The sequence below is a fragment of the Dermacentor albipictus genome, chromosome 8 (assembly GCF_038994185.2).
Source record: "Dermacentor albipictus isolate Rhodes 1998 colony chromosome 8, USDA_Dalb.pri_finalv2, whole genome shotgun sequence".
In the NCBI taxonomy this organism is placed as follows: Eukaryota; Metazoa; Arthropoda; class Arachnida; order Ixodida; family Ixodidae; genus Dermacentor; species Dermacentor albipictus.
The window spans coordinates 101,352,066-101,374,414 of record NC_091828.1 but is presented as its reverse complement, the minus strand read 5'-3'; the positions used below and the strand labels follow the sequence as shown (position 1 = coordinate 101,374,414).

The window sequence follows — 22,349 nt, the reverse complement described above, 5'->3', positions numbered from 1 at the left end:
TGTACTAAGCAACGACAGATACAGGGTGTTTCAGTGAACACTTTCAAAAAATCGCAAAAGTAGGTTTTTCAAGAAAAATAGGAAATCTCTTAAGCAGCAAGTTTTCAGGTTTGGCGGACATCAGAAATTGTAAGAAACATGCGAATTACATAGTTATTTACCTAAAATTGTCTAACAAACATTTTATTTAGTGGCGTTTGGCAGTTATTGCCAATGGCAAGTTTGTAGCCACGGAGACGATGATGCCGTGTAAATTTTTAATGCAAAGAAAAAGTCTCTCTGTAGCGCCCTGGAGCCAGCAAAATAAAGTACTTTTTCCCGCATGAAAACAAAATGCGGTGAACGTTGTGCGCCGGAAAGCTAGTGCAAACGTAATGTCCACTGATGACGCGTTGCGGTGACAGCAGCTTCAATTCAGAATGTCTGTGATGATTCCCCAGGCTAGGGAGCCTCAACGCTCAGCTTAGACACTGGCTGGCATTATCTTTTCTTTTGTTGGTAGGTGCAAGAAAGAGGCTAGCCATCGCCCACTGCACAGTCACCCGTTTTGGGAGTTCTGGCAGTCGTTGCCAACAGGTTTGCTTTTTGTTGTCTTTGTCTCAACCACATCTGACGTGGCTACCTGACAAGCTAGATGCGAGGCGTCACTATCCGTTCATTTATTCGTTATGTTCATGTGCTGTTTGTTTATAATCGCTGCATGTTAGGAACTGCATGAAACAAAGGAAAGGTTCGTTTGCGGAGCAAGGAGGCCTTTCGTGGCAGTGGCTGCATGTTGTTAGTTCTTGTGGCTCGTAGTGCCAGTTTTACAAACGCGTTGACGTTTCCCTTTAAAGTGCTTGTTTTTGAGGTGCGCGCGTGACATAGCTATTGCATTACCACTCCTGTGACCTCGTCCATTTGAGGATCAAGGTTTCAACACCGCAGCGGTAATATTGTGCAAATAGCCACGCCAGCACAAATCCAGTACTCTGTTGCTGAGAAAGTGGACGCGCAGCTGGCATCGATGCTGTCCAACATCCTGGCTGTCGTGTGCCAGCTCGCACCAGATTTGCATCGACATTTAGTCAGTTTAGGACCACTGGATCAGTCCATGCACAGAAAAAGAAGCAACCAGCCAGTGCAACCGATGATATAGCTACACGCGTATGGAATTTGATTGTGTGAACGAGGAGCATGGGCGCCATCACTCAAGAAAAGGGGGGAAGACCGCTCTCTGGCTTAGAGCTGTCGGCTGAACTGGCCAGCACTGCATTATCCCTTGTAACTATATTTTGTATACAGTCTCCACTTTTAATCCTTCGTTTGCGTAACATTTTGGTGGAGAGTGCCGTTTCCCATCCTCGCCACGGAGCTCTGCAGCGGCCGCACCGTCCTACTTTTGGTCATGGCTCTCAGTGATGACACCTGGTCTCCTACTCCTGCGAGGAATACCACCGCTTTCAGCTCACAAAAAGCCGGTACGTCATTCCACAGTTCTCCCGGCTCCCTAACACAGCTGCGATGTCATCTTGCGTCGACCTTACCACTTCACCACCTTCAAAGCAGCACGTCACGCGTATTGTTCGCCCCGAGCCAACCAGCCCAACCAGCCAGCGATTAACCAACCAGCCCCAGCGATCTCTCTCATTCAGGCAGTTGTGCGGCGAGAATTTGCAAACCTAGATTTTCCTGCTACCTGTTCCGTCTCCCAACCTGAAGCGCGAATGGTGCCAACTGCTATGCCTCACGGCAATCTTTATTCCCCTCCCAGATACCGTAACCCTACCGAGTAGAAAACTCCGGAGGACAAGCCATTTGCTTCCGTTGCCTCCGCATTGGCCACGTCACCGTATTCGAGCACCTTTTCCCGGTATCCTCGCCCATATGCCGACCCGCGCCATTACAGACGTATCCGTCGATGTCAGTCATCCTGCTCGCTCGCCGTCACCTCAGCGCCATCGGTCCCTGTCGCCCCACTCATGCCGCTATTTGTCGCTGACCAATTATGGACCCTCCCGGACGAAAAACTAGGCCGTGCAGCTCTAGGAGGTAGTGCTGCATCATGTTTGTCCTGTCCAAATCCTCCGTTGATGCTCCTCATCAACACGAACCTAATTGAAGGAGACCTAGATGGTATTCCGTTGACGGCATTGATTGATACTGAAGCCCAAGTGTCCATAAGGAGCGCTAACCTATGTGGTCGCCTCAAAAAAGTACTTACGACTGCCATCACTCGAGCAGTAGGCGTCGCCAATGGCGCCACTGTTGCCATCAAGGGTATGTGCACTGCTCGCATAGGAATTGCTGGCTGCCAAGTTCCAGTCCTGTTCACCGTGCTGACCAGTTGCCCTCATGACCTAATCTTCGGGCTCAACTCTCTGATGATGCATTCTGCCCTCATCGACTGTGCCACCAGTTCGCTGTGCCTTGAGCTTCCTCTTCTTTCAGACATTTGCCCCGAACAACCGAACACCTTCTGCACTACAGCGTTTGTTTGCTTACCTCCAAAAGCCCTAATGTTCATCGAATCGGCCTCGAAACCATGCCTGATGGCGACTATGTCGTCGCACCTATTCGTGATGTCCTCCGGGCACGCGACATCTCTGTGCCAACTCCGTCGCAACCCTAGCCGCTAATCGGATGTGTCTCCCACTTATTAATTTTGGCTTGACGAAGCGGAAGCAAGTTTTACCTGAAGGTATAGCAATGGCCACGCTCCGGTCAATGACAAACGCCCATGTCACTGCTTTTGCAGCCGAAGTGTCTCCAAATCCTCCTGATTACCTGCAGAATGCCTTGAACCTCGACAGCCCATTACGTTCCATGGTCGCTCCGGACCTCGCACCTGACCAAGCAGCCGCCTTATATCGCCTTTAGCTTTCCTACCGCGACATATTTGACACTGACAATCGACCACTTGGTCAGATATCCCTTGTTACCCATCGAATAAACACTGGTGATGCTGTTCCCATTCACCATCGACCGTATCACGTGTCTATGCCAGAGCAGCAAGTTATTCAGCAGGAAGTAAACAAGATGCTCGCCAGAGGCATTGTTAAGCCCTCATAGTCCTTGGGCGTCGCCTGTCGTGCTCGTCAAAAAGAAAGATGGCACATGGCATTTCTGCGTTGATTACCACAACCTAAACCGAATTACTAAAACGGACATTAACCCTTTACCATGAATCGACGATGCTTTTGATTGTCTTCACGGTGCCAAATACTTTTTGTCCATCGAACTTCGATCTAGTTATTGGCAGATTTCCGTCGATGAGCAAGACCAAGGAAAGAGCGCTTTCGTCTCTGCTTCAAGGTTTAAAATAGTCAACTTGCTTTTGTTACTTTGACGATGTTCTTGTATTCTCTCCTACATTTGAGACGCACCTTGAGTGAATCGCAGCTATCCTTGACGTCTTCTGCAAGGCTGAACTCCAATTAAACACCTCGAAGTGCCAGTTCAGGCGCCGACACATTACAGTGCTAGGCCATCTCGTCGATGCTCCCGGAGTACAATCCGACCCGAAGAAGGTTCGAGCAGTAACGGCTTTTCATGTACTGTCAAAAACGTCCGAAGCTTTGTGGGGCTCTGTTCTAATTTCCGACGGTTCGTGAAAGATATCACAGTGATCGCTCAACGACTCACTGAACTTTTTAAGAAAGACGTGCCTGCCTTTTATGTGGGGTTCCCCTCAGGCTGCCGCATTTTTTCTAACCAATGCCAGCGGTTATGAGATCAGCGCCGTCTTATCGCAACGCCAACATGGACACAACCACGTTATAGCCTATGCTTGCCGCCTCCTGACAACTGCAGACAGCAACTATTCTATTACAGAGCGCGAATGTCTAGCTCTCATCTGGGCTGTTTCAAAGTTCCGCCCATATTTATATGCCAAGCCCCTTTCAGTAATCACAGACCATCGTGCGCTCTGTTGGCTTTCTTCGTTCAAGGATCCTACTGGCCAGCTCAGTCAAAAGGGCTCTGGATTAAGAGGAAGCTTTAGCTCGGGCCCAACTCCGATGCAGTCTATCAAATACATGTAAAACGCAAGAACGTTTTTCTGAGACAACCCCTGGACCTATTTAATGTAATTTGATGCATTTAAGAGAGAAAGTTAAGTTCTAGTGACTGTTGGAAGGGGAATTTCAATTTACGGCCTGAATTTTGTTAAATAGATTTTCAAATATTTGACCGTTTGAAAAAAATAGAAGCACGAAGTTTACAAATTCATAGCTCTGCATCAAGAACAGATATCCCGGTTCTGTAAATGGCATCAATTAGACCATTCAAAGCGGACAAATTCGATACGTCATTTTACATCTTACGTGAATTTGTTTCGTTGGTTACACGGGTACTGCAAAAGCTGTATTTCCATATTACTAAAAATTTATATACTCGTGTGTAACGTTTCAATTTTGCCCGCTTTAGATGTACTATTAGATGCAATTCACAGAATTGTATTATCCTTCTTCTTTGTTGAGTTACAGAGTTGTAAACTTGGGGTAGTTTCGTTTTTCGAAAATTTTCGATTTTTGTCAATATTTAATAAAGAATTGACGACCTAAATCGAAAATACAAAACCAACAGTCACTACATTTTTAGCTTTTGTTTTAAATGCAACAAACCTCGCCAAATTCGGTGCAGTGGTCGCCGAGAAAGATCAATTCTCCTTTTACATGAATTTAGATAGGAGCACTCGAGCTAAAGCTTCTTCTTATGCTCTGCCACCTAAGGTGCTTCAGTGTGCTCAATCGAGCAGTATTTTTGCGTTTTCCCCCAATCAGAATGCAGACAATAATCACAAACCAACTAATATGTCCTCGGCAGCATAATGTCATACACACTTGGGCAACTCGCACTACGTAGGCAAACTTGGCTATTTACCACAAACTCGCACAAACAAGCAAATGTGAGAGAAGTGCCGGTCACTGCCCACCTGTAGTGGAGTGTGACTGATCCACAGTCTCCGTAGTCTGCACGCTCCTTGACTCGCTGCCTGCTCTGAAGGAGCACCCAACAGACTTGTCAGCCACAGGCGAGCTGCACTGTGTGCCAACCTCGACCTGACCGACGACGATGAGAGGGGCGTGGCATGCCGTTCTGGCAGTGATACTTTCAGCTAGGCTCATCGCATTTGTGAGGCCTGCAAAAAATAATTGCAGTGATTACAGTCCTTTTACAGCACAGAAAACGTGAGAATAATGGTGGCTGAAGAAGAGACACACGAAACAGCATTTGCAGCACTAACAGTTCAGTGCGTATGTGTTGGCGCGTGGGAGGGGCCACCTTTATGTTACATCGCGACTTAACACACGCGTGTTGCAGATTACTACAAGAGACCCTCCATTGTTTCAACTAAGGAGAGCGCAATGGAACTGCAGCAGTGCTTATCCAAGGCACGAATAGGTGGATCTGCGACTTAAGCGAGACGGTGGAAGCTGTTGCGCGAGAGCTCGCATTTTGAGACTGTCTTGTACAGCACGAATGGGGAAACTTTCCTACAAGTGTCAGCAAAATAACAGGTAATCGCACAAAACTCGTACAAGTGGTCTCACCCAAAGCACCTCCAAACTGATTTACACCTCACCTTTTTTCCAGAAGCGTTGCGGTAGCACATTGGAGAAAGGAAATTGTACCTTCCACAGTGGTGGTGATACGACTGCAGGATGCCTTAGAACGTGAGGCACAAGAACAACAACGAAGAATAATCATGTGCTTGCTGCGGTAAAGCTAGAGCATTTTGAATTTCGAAGGAAGAAGAAGCCGAAGCTACAGCGTGGATAGATAAATGTTGGAGCTATGGCTGCGGATTGGCTATTATTGGCTATAATGCAAAAAAGGGACATATTTACTATAATATCTCAGCCGTAGCGCAGATGCACCCATCTGATTTAAACAAATCACAAACGGTAGACACAATGCAACGGCTTTACGATGAACGCAGTTACAGAAAGTTGGGCCTCGACTGCTGCAACCATCTCTATGGTTGCAGACAAAAGCGGCCCAGAACGTCTGCATTACGACGTCACATCCGCCTATTTGTAAGAAATGGTTGGGGCTATAGTGTACTAGAATAATGTTCTAGTACACTAAAGTTGGGGCTGTCTCCCGCTTGATGCGTCTCCGTTAAAGGGCCCCTGAAACGGTTCGGACAAATTTTGTAGGCGCGTAGGCACCACAATTTAAGTGAAGCGTTACGTATTATTGGAGCTGCAAGCGACTAGGCAACTTTGTTCACAATGATTGTGAACAAAGCTCCACTTAAACAATCTTTTCATTTTTGTGGTTGGTGTCCAATTTATATTACCATGTCATACCATGCGATACTCTATTAGCAGACGGAAAACAGTAACAACTTTAACACCGCGTTATTGCAAGATATCTGGCTAGTTTTACATAATCGAAATTGCCAAATAGTTAATCATTTTAGCATACAAATACTTAGCGTGTAATATACCATTCATATGCAAAACTTCAAATATTCGTCCACCCCTACACATAATGCTTCCTTTACCAGTGTTCAAGGATTAAAACAAAACTACTGCACCATTGCTAACACAACAGAGCATTGAACATGTGCCGAAAATTGCCTCTGTCATGTGTAGCAGTACTAAAGTACTAAATAAAGCTGTCATGTGTAGCAGTACTCTGCAGTCTGATTGAGTCAACTGAAGTAACATTGGGTAAGTAGCATCAATTGACCTGAGCTCAGTTTCTGTGGTTTTTTTTTTTTATGCCGCTATACTAGACAGAATTGGCTAAAAAAATTTGCACCCATAAATGATGCAGACATCGTGACTCGAGGAGCTACACCTCCCCCCCCCCCCCCCTTAAGATATACACATTCAAATCTCAATCTAACGAAATTTTCTGTTCTCTACAAGGGTGGAAATGTGGGCCTCTTGGTCAATCATAGAATGTAGTGAAGTGCAGAAAAACAAGGTCACAAGCAGAAATGAGACACAGACACACAAGTGCCAAATTATGTTTGTTCAATTTCTTGTACTGTATCCTTGTTTTTGTTGCACTATATTAGACGCCGTTCGATACTCTAACTGTCACATTTATGAGCAATGAAAACCTAGAATCAACTGTCTTGCCTGAATTGCAGTAATTAAAAAGCAAAATGTGGATATAGTAGGTTTAATTGAGTTCTGGTGATTTTAGTATCATGGCCATATAGCTTTTAAGAATGCTTAATTGTTTCTCTCGGGAAGGCACAGTACATGCTCAACTGCAACAATAAGTGTGAACGTAGGCAAAAGTGACATTTTTTGCTCTTGCACATATTTTATGGTATGTTGCTTGATTTAATCAAGTAATTTCGTTTTAACCAAGCTCTCAATTATCAAAAAATATATAAAACCTCATATCCTAATAAAATTTGCTAACTAGGCTTGCTGTACTTTATAATTAAAGTAGTGTATAACCAAAGGAGCTACAGACGCCGTGAGTGGCGAGCAAAATTAAAATGACATTGCTTTAGTCTAAGCACACCGAGCCCCGCTGTGAAAGTACACGTTACGTGCATTGGGCAAGAAAAACTTTGAGGGAACCACAATACCGCACGCGTTCATTCAAAGCAGAACATGAAAGTGCCACGGACTTGAAATGATTATGGGCATTTGGGAGCAGTCTTTCGATTACCCACTCTTACTATCAGCCACACGCTAGCATAGCACGGCCATGTGGGAAATGGAACTGTGTGGGCACCTTGCCGTGCACGGATCAGCAGGTTGTAATATAGTGGCACTCTAAGGGTGCATGTTTAAAACACCGCTTTTGCTTTGCCTATCGCCTGAGCTTTGCAGCTGCTCCATCGTTGCGTGCCTCGCACAGTACAGACCTTGCACAGCACAGACCTTGCAGACGAAGCGCGAACGTGAGCTCAACATAAACATGTCATTGTTATTCTCTAGAGATTATTTATGAGAAAGCATCAAATTGTGCATTGAGCGAAAAAGCTGGTGTCTATAGCCTCAGGGAAACGGCACCTAAAATCCCATTGGCTGTGACACGTGCCTCAAGAGCGTGCCGCGACGAAGCAGAGCAGGTGAACAGGCACACCTGCTGTCACTACTCTAGAACACCAGGAGTTGCGTGAGGGGAAAGAGCATCGTCGTGACGCCACATCATCCTCACTCTCACAAAGCGGCGTGCGGCCCATACATATCTCTCTCCCTCCCTCCACTGGGCTTAGCAATGCTGGCCATCACTTCTCTTGGAGCCCCAAATGCAATTAAATGCTAAAATAACTGCATTGCATGCTGTCATGAGGGTACTAAAATAACAACAAGAACAGACAATGAACACTCATTAAACACAGGCATTTATTTTGTCCTCCAACGCCAAGTAAACTCCTTAAAAATCAATTGCTGTAAACAAGTACTTATTTGTGGAAAGAAGAAGCATAAATAGAACAATATCAGAGTCTCCAAAATAACACCAGACATAGCAGAACCTAGAGGCAACGAACACATGAGCCTAATAGGAAAAGTTCATATGAAAAAAAAATAATCATAATAATACTGAAAGAATTAGTCACGCAGATGTAGGAAATATATACAGAAGTACAGCCACCAAAGATAACATCAATTATTCTAAAGCTGCTTCATAGCAACAATGTGAATACAGACAAACCTTAAAATAGCAAATCTCAATTTACAAAACCAGCGATTTAAAAAAATATTTTTGTTACCCTATCTTAGCTTCACTGAAAATCATGTGGCTTTTTTGATGATTTAACAAAGTACATTTATCAGGAGGTTTTGACTGAAAGAAGTTTTCCACTATATAAAGTACGTACTTGAAGCTTCTATGGCTAGTAAATCTAGCAAAAAGTATCAAAATGTTGGCCCAGGTAAGTCATCGATTGGCCGTGTCCTTCAGCATCCCACCGTTCAGGGTAGTGATGGCCTTTGCCCAGTAGTACACCACCACCACATTTGCTAGCAGCTGAAGCGGTTATACTATATGTAGCTGCATTTGTCAGCATGGCGCTGTCATGTTTTCTGGTGCTGTCATGTTTCCTAGTGTCTGTATTCTCCATGGTGCCGCACACGTATTCACTAAATTTACTTTTCGGGCACGTGACACGAGATGAAAAGTGTGCCATAGTTTTATAGCAAAAAAACAAAAAATCATGTGCAGCAGTTTCGCACCTTAATGCACAAGTGCAACAGTGAACCACAACTATGTATTGGATTTCACCGTGACCTGGTACCCTGAAAAAATTGGACAAGAATTTTGTTCACGTTAGCCCTTATGTCGTACATTTTATGCCTTAGTGTGAAGTGGTGTCCAAGAAATTTTCTGAAAGAGGCATTTGCCGACTAAATAATTAATCAAAGTGACAAGAAGCCTGCTCAAACCCAATGTGAAATTTCCAGCCATTGCTTGGACCGAGCATATCACTTTCACGAGAATGTTCTTGGGGAGTTTTACCACATTGCAGCTCAACATTTACTTGCACAGATAGTACCAGCCAGATGTAACAAGGAGGATAGATATAGCAGTAAGACCACTGTAGGTGTAAACTTGTACCGATACGTTTCTATATTTGTAAGAAGAGCATGTATAAGTTTATCTTTGTTTTCTCCAGGCGCTCAAATTTCTGTGTATGGCCTTCTGTGGTGAATGTGTTCGTGACCAGCTTATGACCACATCTCGGGTATTTCCAGAACTCCTTCCTGTAGTTTCACTCAAGTGACAGTCATACTTTCCGGCAATAAACTTTTCCTTCCTTGTTGGTGAGACGTGTCACTATGCTGCTCTGTTGGACCTCTGTTGCCGCTGGCACAGGTTTGATGTCATGAAAGGATCTTTCGTGGGCACTTGCCAACACCCATGTCTGGTTGTAACACAGTAGTCTGTACAAGGGATGGGCCAGCGCAGACACTAGAGGCAGGAATTAACTGTAGTAGTTTACAGCTCCGAGCAAAGAATGAAGCTATTCCTGGTTTTCTGGTGGTGGTGCTGCTACAATGGCATCTGGCTGTTCAATTGTGGGATTTATCCCATCTGCGTACAGTCACCAGATCGTGGAGGCAATGGGTATTCCATGAAAAGGCTGAGCAGACTTGGCAACTATGGCATGCCGACTTTTCCTGATGTCCAGCTGCTATTCATTGACGTCGCCACATCAAGTCATAGCAAAGTGAAATGTGGAATTTAGAGCGGCTAAAATCCCAGCGGAGGTTGAGCTTAACTCTTGTTTTCTTTGTGCTGTATATCTTGAATTTCTTTATGAGCGATAATGCGCTTGTGTGGGTCGATTTTCATTATTTCTATTGCTCTTTGTCTTATGACATGCTGACAATAGATCTAGAGCGAATATGGTGACACAAAGAAACCATTGTAGGGCCTTTTTAAGAGCACATAGGGACACTTGTCCTATATGATGCAGCAGAACACCCTGTAGCATTCTCCATATCTATAGATTCCTAAGTTCAACGCCTGTTGTGCTGTGTCCTCTTATGTCTGCTCAAGTAATCAGCAAGTGCAAAGTACTTGGAGCAGGTGGCAGAACAGTAAGGTCGGTCACCTGTATGAATGGTCAGTTTTTACTTCACGGCATTCTTCAGCAAGAAATTCCAAGTGTATGAAGGGCAATGAAATGGCTTCTCGCCTGCATGGGTGTGCAGTTGTTCCTTCATGTTGGACTTGCACGAGAATCACAGAGGGCATGAAGGGCATTGAAACAGCTTCACGTCTGTTTGGGTTTGCAAGTGTTCCTTCATGCTGTTCTTATGCGAAAAGCTTTGAGGGCATGAAGGCCACCGACATGGCTTCTCTGCGGTGCGATTGCGCAGGTGGTCTTTCATGTCTGGCTTTTGAGAGAAGCTCTGAGGACATTGAGGGCATTGAAATGGCTTCTCGTTGTGTGGTTTCGCAGGTGGTCTTTCATGCTGGACTTATAAGAGCAGCTCCGAAGGAATGAAGGAACCGCCACGGCTTCTAACCTGTGTGGGTGCGCAAGTGGTTTTTCATGCTGGTTTTATGTGAGAAGCTTTGAGGGCATGAAGGGCATTGAAATGGCTTCTCGCCTGTGTGGGTGCGTAGGTGGTTTTTCATGCTGGACTTACGCGAGAAGCTTCGAGGGCATGAAGGGCATTGAAATGGCTTCTCACCCGTGTGGACGCGCAGGTGGGTTTTCAGGTCAGGCTTTCGCAAGAAGCTTTGAGGGCATGAAGGGCATTGAAATGGCTTCTCGCCTGTGTGGGTGCGTAGGTGGTCTTTCATGCTGGACTTACGCGAGAAACTTTGAGGGCATATAGGGCATTGAAATGGCTTCTCACCTGTGTGGGTGCGCAGGTGGACATTAAGGTTGGCCTTTAATGCGAAGCACTGAGGGCATGAAGGGCACTGAAATGGCTTCTCGCCTGTGTGCGTGCGCAGGTGTTCCTTGACCTTGGAGTTTTGCGGGAATCTTTGAAGGCATAAAGGACATTGAAATGGTCGCTTGCCCATATGGACACGCAAGTGGCTCTTTAGATTGTCTCTTTTGGAGAAGCTCTTAGGGCATAAATGGCACTTAAAAGGATGCTCGCCAGTACGGACCCTGGCATGTGCTTCCAGACAAAACAGTTTATCAGCTTCATTGTCACAGAGATTATCTTGGCGGAGGAGTCCCTGCAGTGAATTGTGACCATTGGCTGTTGATGAAGAAATAGAAGGCCTGGATGCTGCATAAATAGAAGAAAAGTAATGTTATGAAATGCAGAAAACACAGTTACTAAAACTAATGATGAGCTTAGTTTCTTTTTTTTTCATTTGGGAGGTCTTGAGGGTGATTTCAGGTATGGTGGAACAAACGAAGGCCTCCTTCCCTTTGGCTGCACCGTCTCATGCCCACTGAAGCACACATTGGGCCACACCTTTAGTAAGACTTGATATGTGCAATGACACATGCACAAGGCACACCTTCAGCCAAGCAGAACCATGGAGCCACTGTGGCATCGGGGAAGCATGCTCTTCCCATTCCTCGGAGGCCCAGGATCATTTCCCACCAAGACCGAAATTTACAAAATTTTCTTTTCATAGCCCTCGATTTACTTTGTTTGCAGCAACCTCCCTGATAAATTTGAAGTCAATCTGAGAATTTTTGACGTGTTTTTACTCTGCACCATCGGCAATATTTAGCATGACCGCTCGGTGTCACCGCTGCCGCTGGCAGATTTTCGTGTACTGGACATACTGCTTTCGCACAAAAAATTGCGTGTATATAACCCCCAGAAATAACTGCATACAACCCTCAAATGTTTGCAAAAACAGCCTCCTCTCAGTGTGAAACGAGTTGCCCATGTAGCTTCTTTTTAGTGATCTCAAAATTCTTTATCTGAGAAGACTATTTGACTTCCTGAGCTTTATTCAGTGTCGTCCTTATAGGCTTAACAATGTACGACATCTTCAGTTGCAGTTTTGCTCAAAGCGAAAACTATTTGGCATGCATTATATTCTGCTCCTTGTGCTCTGCCATCGCAACATTGTGGCAAATGATTGCTGAAACGGGCAAATAATGGTCTAAACAAACCTGACTGATTGATTGATGTATGGGGTTTTATGGCGCAAGGGCCAGATATGGCCAAAGTGCACCATACACATGGTAATGGGTTTTCAATGAATTGATTATGAAATGGAGTAATGTACTATAGAATGGTGAATGTAGCAGGCTGTATATAGGCCGAAAATCAGTCACTTTAACGCATAAAATATGTAAGTATTAAAACAACAATGACCAGAGATGCGAGCTATGATAATAAATGTTGAATGCAAGGGCCTGGAGGAACATGCTCTATAAGGTGTACCTAATGCAGCAACAGCCTCTGGTAAAGGCTGTCCTACATATTTTTTTACTGATAACTTGCAATGTAAGAATGTCATTCAAAAATTGGGTGTCGACTAATGGGTTTTTGCAAAGAAACTGTGCTGGATGTAAGGGGATATGCTGTCGGTAAGCTAAAGGAAAGTGTGTCTTCATGTGAATTTCTGCTTCCCAACATTCCACAAGAGCATAGATGATGGTCAGCATTTCACCACATCTGCCACATGTAGAAGGTTCGTCGCCAGTCAACAAGATGTTGTGTGTACAGTATATGTGCCCTATTCCTACTCGACATAACAGCACATCGGTTTGTCGTGATTTTATTATTAATAGGGAAGTGCTTAACTGTGCTTTAAATAGATTAAACTTAATTGAGGTTTGGGCATGTCACATGCATTGCCAACAGGGTTTAATTTTTTTAAGGAAAGGTTTCAAATCTATGGCGGGAACAGCTATGAATGAGTTGAAATCTTTTGTTATTGTGGATGTGGCTATTTCGTCGGCGAGCATATTACCTTTGATGCCTCTGTGCCCTGACATTCAGCATATTATGACATGTTGATGAGATGCATAAACAGAGCCCAGGAGTCTATAAAGGTCACTAATTACAGGATTTTAATGCTTTTGTAGTGATACTGAAGCCTTGTTAGCACTTAATGAGTCTGTAAGTATAGTTGGCCTCTCTAGCTTTACTTGTTTGATGTGCCTCACAGCCGACAATAGCCCATAGGCTTCAGCCATAAATATACCGGTTTGCCAATGCAATATGCCGGACTCTAAAAAGGACCGATTGCTGCATAAGACACGTCAGCCTGTGAATTTGATGCATCAGTGTAAAACTCCTGACAGCAGTTCTTCGACCAAAGTTCAAGGAAGTAGATTAAAACGTGCATCTCAAGAGCACTATTAGTGACTTCAACAAATGACGTCACGTTCCACAAGCTGCCATTGCCGCGGCGGTGACAGCTTTGCTGGAAGCATTCGATGGTGTTCTAGAAGTGGCTCACGCATTTCTTCATTGAAATTCCTCACATGCAGTAAGAAGGGGCTCCCTCGCTGTGGGCCGATTATCAAAAAGTACGGCACAGGGCTCATCGTTTACAGTTGTGTAACAAGGATGTTCAGCATTCACGTTTACCTTCAGATAATATGTGACGGTGGAATATCGCCTCTGTAGACAGAATGACAATTTGTTTGATTCTACATAGTGGCTTAATACAGGGCTTGTCCTGAAGGCACCAGTTGTGAGGTAGACACCTAAATGGTACACAGAGTATAGGATATTTAGTGCGCTTGGCATTGCAGAATGACAGACTATAGCACCACAGTCAAGGCGAGAGCAGACAAGGCTCCTGTACAAGTTCAGGAGACATTTTCCATCACTACCCTATGTTGTGCGTGACAATATGTTTAAAAGGATCATCTAAGATGGACGATAAAGGGAAACTTAGAGTGTAGAGCTATTCCCAGGAATTTGTGTTCGCTGCTCACAGATAGTTCCTCTCGATTGATTGTGAGTTTTGGTACTGGTGGTCACGACTCTTTCGTTTGAAATGAGTATGCATGTACTTTTCTACATTTTAAATCCATTTACATTCGCCCATTCAGACAATTTATTTAATACAAGCGGCACCTGTCATTCGCAGATAGAAATATTACATGATATGATACCTATCTGCGCGTCACAGACATACAATAAAATATAGTGCATGGAATGACTCTACACAGGGAATTCATTTTTACAACAAAGAGCGTTCAACTAAGCACACCCGCTTGCGGCATGCCAGCTACCTGGGTGAATGTTCTAGATAAAGCAGTGCCTACTCCTACACGAAATGTGAGGTTAGACAAGTAGCTTTCGACTGTGTCTAACATATTTCCACGGACCCCCATCGCGGAAAGATCTTGCAGAATCCCGAAGCACCATGTTGTACGCTTTCTCTAGACCTCGAAATGCCAAAAGTAAAAACTGCTTATGTATAAACACATCTCTGATTTGTGCCTCAACGTGAACAAGGTGATCTATTGCGGACCTACCATCTCAAACACTACACTGGAAGCGGTCCAGTGTTTTGTTATCTTCTAGGAAACAGATTAAGTGCTCGTTTATTTTTTTCATTCGGTTTGCACAGACAGCTTGTTAGGGTTACTGGCGTGCAGCTGGTGGCAGAGGACTGGTCCTTGCCTTAAGTCTTAGAATGACTACGGCTTCATTCCACGAAGACGGAATATATCCAGCTGTCCACGTGGCATTAAATAGACATAGGTGTGGTTTCAGTGCATCAGGATGTAGGTATCTAATCATTTTGTACATATTGCGATGACCACCCGTCTCTTCACGTTACGACTAAGCTTTTTCATCCTATTGCTTGGGGGGAGGATGGTTTAATTGTCCAAACGGCGAACTAAATAATTAACCCTTTAAAGTATAAAACCCTGTAAACTAAGTAACACTGTACACTATAAACTAAACACTATAAACTAATTAAAAAACCCTATAAAGTATAAATAAAAACCCTATAAAGTAAGGCACTACACAGGTAATCTGGAAGATGCGACAATGCCTTTGGCATATTATCTTTTTTTTCCCTTTTCCACATTATTTCTACAATCAACATAATTATTTTGCTCAATGCTATATCCGGCTTTGTTGCCTATTGCCTACATATATTTGCAACTCCAAATAGGCAGCAGTATATTTGGAGATTACCAATGCAGCTGAGTAAGTCATCTAATTATCAGAATTTATCTTGACTTGGTATATTATCACACATTCAGCTTTTGAGGGCATACCTGATGGATAAACATTTATTTGTTGTGCCTTTACAGGAATGAATATCACATGAGCACGGACACTGTAGTTGACTGCAATCTCATTGCTAAAAATGCCCCTGCAGCTGCCTAGATTACGCAGGAACATCGTGCAATTGGGCTTGTCAGTCCCACATTTAAAGAGGCCCTAAATACACACCATTAAAAGCTTGATGAGTGGCATTGGTGGCGATTTTGTGTACTTCATAAACAGAGTCATGCTATTATAATCAGCTGAAAATGTAATGTGCGATTTACATTAGCACGATACTGCAAGTACAGTAGCACCTCGTTGAAATGATTGCATTTTGTATGGTTTCCCGAAGCCAACGTTTGCGATCAAGAACATAAAAAGTGACCCGATCCATTTATGCTCCCTTTTTACCAGTTAACGGGTCCCTAGGATGGTGTGGACAAATTCTGTAGACATGTCGGGTACAGCTAGAGCAAAACGTTTTCGCCAGAATTCAAGGGAAGCACCTCATAATTAGAGAGTCACGGACAATTACAAGTTACCCTCCTCCCTACCCATGCTTTTCCTGTTCAACTCGTTTGCCGAGCAACAAGGGCTAAGCTCCGCCTTTACCGGTTCTTCGTTATGATGTGATGTACGTGAAGCCCACTTCCAGCGACTTGGAGCCAGCCTGCAATGCCTCTCCAACCTAAGCAGTAGCCACCTGGTCGTTGATACCCGCAAGAACTATCCAAGCAGCGTGTATGGTGAGCATTTTGTTGGGACGCTAAGCGGGTACAGTATTACGAAAAACACAGGGGAGCTGGGCATTTTTACGGATAGGCGGAGATGGAAACCGGAGCAACTTGCATGCAGGGCAGCCACATATTGGCGCAGAGCTCGACCAGCCAAGCACTGAGGTGATATTGCAGTAACCAAGTGCAAAACATTCTAAACATTTAAAAAAACGTGTTCACCATTATGCTGCTCCCGAGAACTTATACTAGCAGCAAATTAAAACATAACATGTCAATCTGCGACAGAATATCTCAGCTTGACATGTCGTCAATCGCCAGATTTCCAGCCAAAAACGCAATAAGGGCAATTCAGGACGGTCACGGAAAGAAACTTCAAGACCAACAGGGAGCAAGCTGTAGCACAAGTAGATTATACTTGCTGTTTCGGAAGTACGTGAGTGTTGTGATAAATTCTTGTGTACTGTCTTGTGTACTGTCTTGTCTTGTGTTACATTTTTTATAGAAATAAGTTAATCAACGTTCCAACTATTGTGAATATTCATTCACCATTAATGCTGAAACAATTATCAATGATGCAAAGTGAGTAGTCAATTGGTTAGCTTGCTTGACTGATGTCATGTGTTCCCGCTACACAGATGGAGACAGGGAGGCTGCAGGGATGCTACAGGGATGCGATCGGCAGCAATGCACATTTCCAAACCTTCTAGTTAGGCGTGTGTCAATATTAGAAACTTTCAAATAACGAATTAAATAGCCACAATTCTTGAATACCAAAATTTTTTGAATAGTTCTCAAATGCATTAAAATGTCAACTGTCAACGTTTATTTTAGCTGTCAAGCCCATACCACGTAAAAATAACTCCTGAGAGTTGCATGTCACAACATCGGCATCGCTAAAAGAAAACCCTGCACTGTAACAAAAGTGTGGCTTTATTCTTTTAACGAAGCTAGCGTAATGTGAGTGGAAATTAAATAAGGGACTGCTTCTGGAGGCAACTGCATTGGCAGAGCACCAGGCCAGCACCCAACAGCATCTTGATATCGACAGCTGCGTAGTTGTCGATGACTAGTCCACCGAATAAGTAAGCAAAAGATAATGCTGGCTACACCCTATGCTGAGCGTCGAGGCTTCCTAGCTAATGAAAATAGCACGTACATTTTGAACTGGCTGCCGCAGTCATTGCAACACGTCACCAGTGGACATTGGGTATGCTCGAAACTTCCGGCACTCCTCAAGCGCAGAGCTTCGTTTATGAGCGGAAAAAACGTCAGGTTGTCTTGTGCTGCAACGCTTTAGACGACTTTCCTTTGTTTTAAAAACTGATATGACATCGTCTTCTCCAAGGCTACAAACTCAGGATTGACGATAGCCACAAAGGGTTTGTAATTAAAAAGTTAATTAGCGAAGTTTAATTAATCAGCTGACTCATTAGCCCTCCCTTGATACCTCCTGGTGTCCGCCACAGCTAGCAGGTTCCTTCTGAAGAGGTTTTCTTTTTAAGAATATTTGAAAGTGTTCGCTGAAACACCCTGTATATATAGAAGACATTTGCAGTTGGAGCTACAGCGCTTGCAGAACAGGACCTTCAGAATGTTAAGTGTCTTGCTTGTTTTAATCTTCAGACTATCTATGTGCACTAGGAAGTTCAGCTTCTTATTGAATAAAACCCCTCAAAACTTGTGGACTTGTATGACTGGCAGTATGGCTTCATATAGTTTCAACATAACGTATGGTTGTAAGCCCCTTTTCTATTGCGAAAGAACCACAGCTACAGCTTTTCCAGTGGAGAAACAGAAGATGCTTTCAGTTGCCCAAAGTGTCAATTCATTCAAAGCGATCTGGATCAGCCGTTCGTAAGTGGACATGTTTGATGCACACCAGTGAATGAGCATATCGATAAAACGAAGCATGTGTTGTAGTTAACTGCATTAAAGAATTTTGTTTGAATCTTATTGACCTCAAGCAGAGGGGTCGACTTACATTCTGCACTGATCTATATTCACGTTTTTACTCTAATATACTGGTTTACGCATAACTAAGAGACTCACTGCGTTTAACGTTATCCTAAAGCAACATAAGAGCTATAACAACACCAGGGCAAAGGGGCTCTTGATTAAGCTCTACCACCTAAGGTGCTTCAGTGTGCTCAATAGAGCAGTATTTTGGCGTCTTCCCCCAATCAGAATGCAGACAAGAATCACAAACCAACTAATATGTCCTCGGCAGCATAATGTCATACACACTTGGGCAACTCGCACTAACTAGGCAAACTTGGCTATTTACCACAAACTCGCACAAACAAGCAAATGTGAGAGAAGTGCCGGTCACTGCCCACCTGTAGTGGAGTGTGACTGATCCACAGTCTCCGTAGTCTGCACGCTCCTTGACTCGCTGCCTGCTCTGAAGGAGCACCCAACAGACTTGTCAGCCAGAGGGAAGCTGCACTGTGTGCTAACCTCGACCTTACCGACGACGATGGGAGGGGCGTGGCATGCCGTTCTGGCAGTGATACTTTCAGCTAGGCTCATCGCATTTGTGAGGCCTGCAAAAAAGAATTGGAGTGATTACAGTCCTTTTAGCAACAGAAAACGTGAGAATAATGGTGGCTGAAGAAGAGACACACGAAACAGCATTTGCAGCACTAACAGTTCAGTGCGTATGTGTTGGCGCGTGGGAGGGGCCACCTTTATGTTACATCGCGACTTAACACACGCGTGTTGCACATTACTAAAAGAGACCCTCAATTGTTTCAACTAAGGAGAGCGCAATGGAACTGCAGCAGTGCTTATCCAAGGCACGAATAGGTGGATCTGCGACTTAAGCGAGACGGTGGAAACTGTTGCGCGAGAGCTCGCATTTTGAGACTGTCTTGTACAGCACGAATGGGGAAACTTTCCTACAAGTGTCAGCAAAATAACAGGTAATCGTACAAAACTCGTAGAAGTAGTCTCACCCAAAGCACCTCCATACTGATTTACACTCACCCTTTTTCCAGAAGCGTTGCGGTAGCACATTGGAGAAAGGAAATCGTACCTTCCACAGTGGTGGTGATACGACTGCAGGATGCCTTAGAACGTGAGGTACAAGAACAACAACGAAGAATAATCATGTGCTTGCTGCCGTAAGGCTAGAGCATTTTGAATTTCGAAGGAAGAAGCAGCTGAAGCTAGAGCGTGGATAGATAAAAGTTGGAGCTATGGCTGCGGAGTGGCTATTATTGGCTATAATGCAAAAAAGGGACATATTTACTATAATATCTCAGCCGTAGCGCAGATGCACCTATCTGATTTAAACAAATCACAAACGGCAGACACATTGCAACGGCTCTACGTTGAACGCAGTTACAGAAAGTTGGGCCTCGACTGCTGCAAGCAGTATAGTAACTCTATACTCTATACAGCAGACAAAAGCGGCCTTGAACGTCTACATTACGACGTCACATCCGCCTATTTGTGCACTGCCGGCTGCATGCCCACTTACAGCGTGCGTTATTGACATTTGCACTGTTTATGCGCGTGAGAAATGGTTGGAGCTGTCACCCGCTTGATGCGTTACAGTTAAGTATATTGCGCGCATAGTTTGCCTCGTGGCCGTCAAATTGCAACCGGCCTAGCTGTGGAGTGGGCCGTGGAGACCGTGACATTGCCTCCGTCAGGATCGCGATTGCGTTCACAGAACTATTCAGTAATCTTTTTCAGGGAAGGATGCGCTAGAGAACAAGGACGTAAAGAAACACTGGCATGAGGAGCTGTTCCGTCAGATCGTGTTATATCGCGCTTGTTTTCTCACTTTAGCAATGTGGTCATAGATCAGCTTTAAATTTGCTACTCCTTTTTTACAACTTTGTTGCAGCTCATTTAATCGTCACCAGCATTTTCTTTAATAAGACAAATGGCATCACTGCGTGGAAGAGCATCTCTTGAAGTTTCCTAACAACAGCCAGTGGCGTCGTGCCTGCTGCATACTCTTTCCTGACGCAGCTAGAAGGATTAAGACGTGGCATCACCCTGCTGCTGCGCGATGCAGGGTCTCCGTGATATGAAAGTTAATAAGAAGAAACGAAATTAGTGTGGTTAAGCTTTGCCAAGCGGAATAAGCGGGCCTACCGCGTAAGAAACGCTGAAAAAAAATCGGCTTCCTAAAGTCAGCTTCGCCGCAGTAGATATTCGTTAGCGGTGAAGCATACTCACAAGTAGTGCAGTGAAGCATGATAAAAGTGAAAAGGGGCCACTGTCACTAGACATAAGAGTATGTTTTCATTAGGTGAAGTGCCAATAGTGACGGCACACAAGAAACAATATAGACAGGACAAGGCGCACCTTGTCCTGTCTGTCCTCTTTTAATGATGTGCACGCGCATCGGCTGTCTCCTGTCACATTACGCGCGCCGAGGCGCCTAATAAATGTACTGGCAGACCGTCAGAGCTATTTCGGACGTGGTCGTGACGCTTTGACCCGTTGTTTCGTCCACCTCGTAAGCGAATGTTCACGCGGGTCATTTTTAGAGCGTGTGGTGTTCTCCTCCCGTACTCTTGGGACAAAGGAACGACAACACAGCAGTGCAAACAATCACAAGGGCATTTATTGCACCTTTCATAGATCAATGCCTGCTAGCCGAGTTGCTATACACAAAACATGCCGATGGGCGCGCGACAAATCTAGAAGTCCGACTCACCGCGACCGGATAACGAGCGAATAAGTTCACCCCATGCTGGATCCCAACGCCTGGTCGTTCGCGCGTAGGGTCACGCGAACAGTGGCGCGCTCCAAGGCGGCCACGCGAGACGGTATAGCAGAAGCATGGATCGGCGCAGCACGCGCGGGACGTCCGCCACGTTCGCCAGTCCGCCGCTCAAGAGGAAGAGCCTGTCCATAGGGCCTGTCTTTCCCGCGACTAAGTAACCCCACAGAACACCTATACGGTAACCCCGCCTATCGGCGGCGTTAGCAGCGCAACACTCGCGCCATCTCTCGCACTGCGCCTCAACCACTCCGACCGCCGCGGCCGCCAGGCCACGCGAGCCGTGCGGGAAAACTAGATCTCAGGGGAGGCGTGAGAGTCGCGCATCCCCACAAGCGAAGCTGTATATGGCTAGTCGATTCGTCCGCCTGTCGGGCGCCTGCATGTACGCCGGGAACTCCTCCGGTGCAACCCCATGCGCATGCACAAAAAAAAAAAGGTGAAAGAGAGGCGCGCGATTAGCCATGTTGGATTAGCTGCACCGGTATTGACCTCGTTACTCTCCGTCGTAGCCGAGCGCGCGCACAGCAGTTTCACTCCTGCTCCGAAATGGGTAGGCCACACGTAATACGTGCTCCTTAGGAGCAGGCAGCTTTCGATCAGCAAGGCCGCGAGGAGAACCGAGAATGAACTTGTCTATGCTGCGCCGATGCTGTAGCCCGGGCACAAGAACAGCTAGGCTCTTGCAGCCTAGCGCAAGAGCGAGAGATAACTTTGTTCGTTTCGAGTGGGAAGCGAATTCATATGCTCGTCAGGTAGGCCAGATGGCCGCCAGGTGATGCGTGACGGCAACCTCTTCGGCTCGCTCCACGGATCGAAGTTGCACGCATGGGCTGAAGCTAAGCAGCACTTGATCCCTTGATGAAGGTGAGGGAGAGGCCAGGGGATTGGATGAAGGGGGGTGGGGTCCTCCTCACAGTCCCAGAGATGCGACTTGGCGAAGCAAGCTCGCCGCACAGGTGACAGTACGGAGTTACTCTGTCCGGATAAATGTGCGAGTATACGTAGTAGTTCGGATATGAGTGTGTCTGTGCATGACCTGCGCCAGGTACGTGATCTCCTGAAGCTTGTTTAGTTTATTGTGTGGTACGTACGGACCTAGTGTGCCGTGTAACGCACAAGCAGCAACTGCGTACCGAGAATCCCTCAATCGAGCCGTCGTTTAATGAACCGTCGGGATTAACCCAGTGATAACCAATGGGGCCGCATGTCTCAGCTTCGCTGGTTACGAAGTGCTTGGGCGGTGAATTTTTTTCTCTGAACTGTTTAGTTCTTCAATAGCTA

General features: G+C 45.2%; 1 protein-coding gene across 14 annotated transcripts in view; it reads right to left on the bottom strand.

Moving 5' to 3' along the window:
* The window catches only part of LOC135913743 (oocyte zinc finger protein XlCOF6-like), a 63,339-nt gene that overhangs the window by 25,459 nt on the left and 15,531 nt on the right, over nucleotides 1–22,349 (bottom strand). For 5 of the 14 annotated variants that reach the window (XM_070523848.1, XM_070523849.1, XM_070523846.1 and 2 more), the window contains 4 exons: nucleotides 19,310–19,405; nucleotides 18,661–18,867; nucleotides 5,567–5,662; nucleotides 4,916–5,122 (listed from right to left, as the gene is read on the bottom strand). In XM_070523848.1, the coding sequence (XP_070379949.1) occupies nucleotides 4,916–5,122; nucleotides 5,567–5,662; nucleotides 18,661–18,867; nucleotides 19,310–19,405 (606 nt within the window). Of the gene's footprint in view, nucleotides 1–4,915; nucleotides 5,123–5,566; nucleotides 5,791–18,660; nucleotides 18,868–19,309; nucleotides 19,695–22,349 lie in introns of those variants that run through there. The other 9 variants (XM_070523847.1, XM_070523844.1, XM_070523850.1 and 6 more) reach the window with 8 other exon arrangements.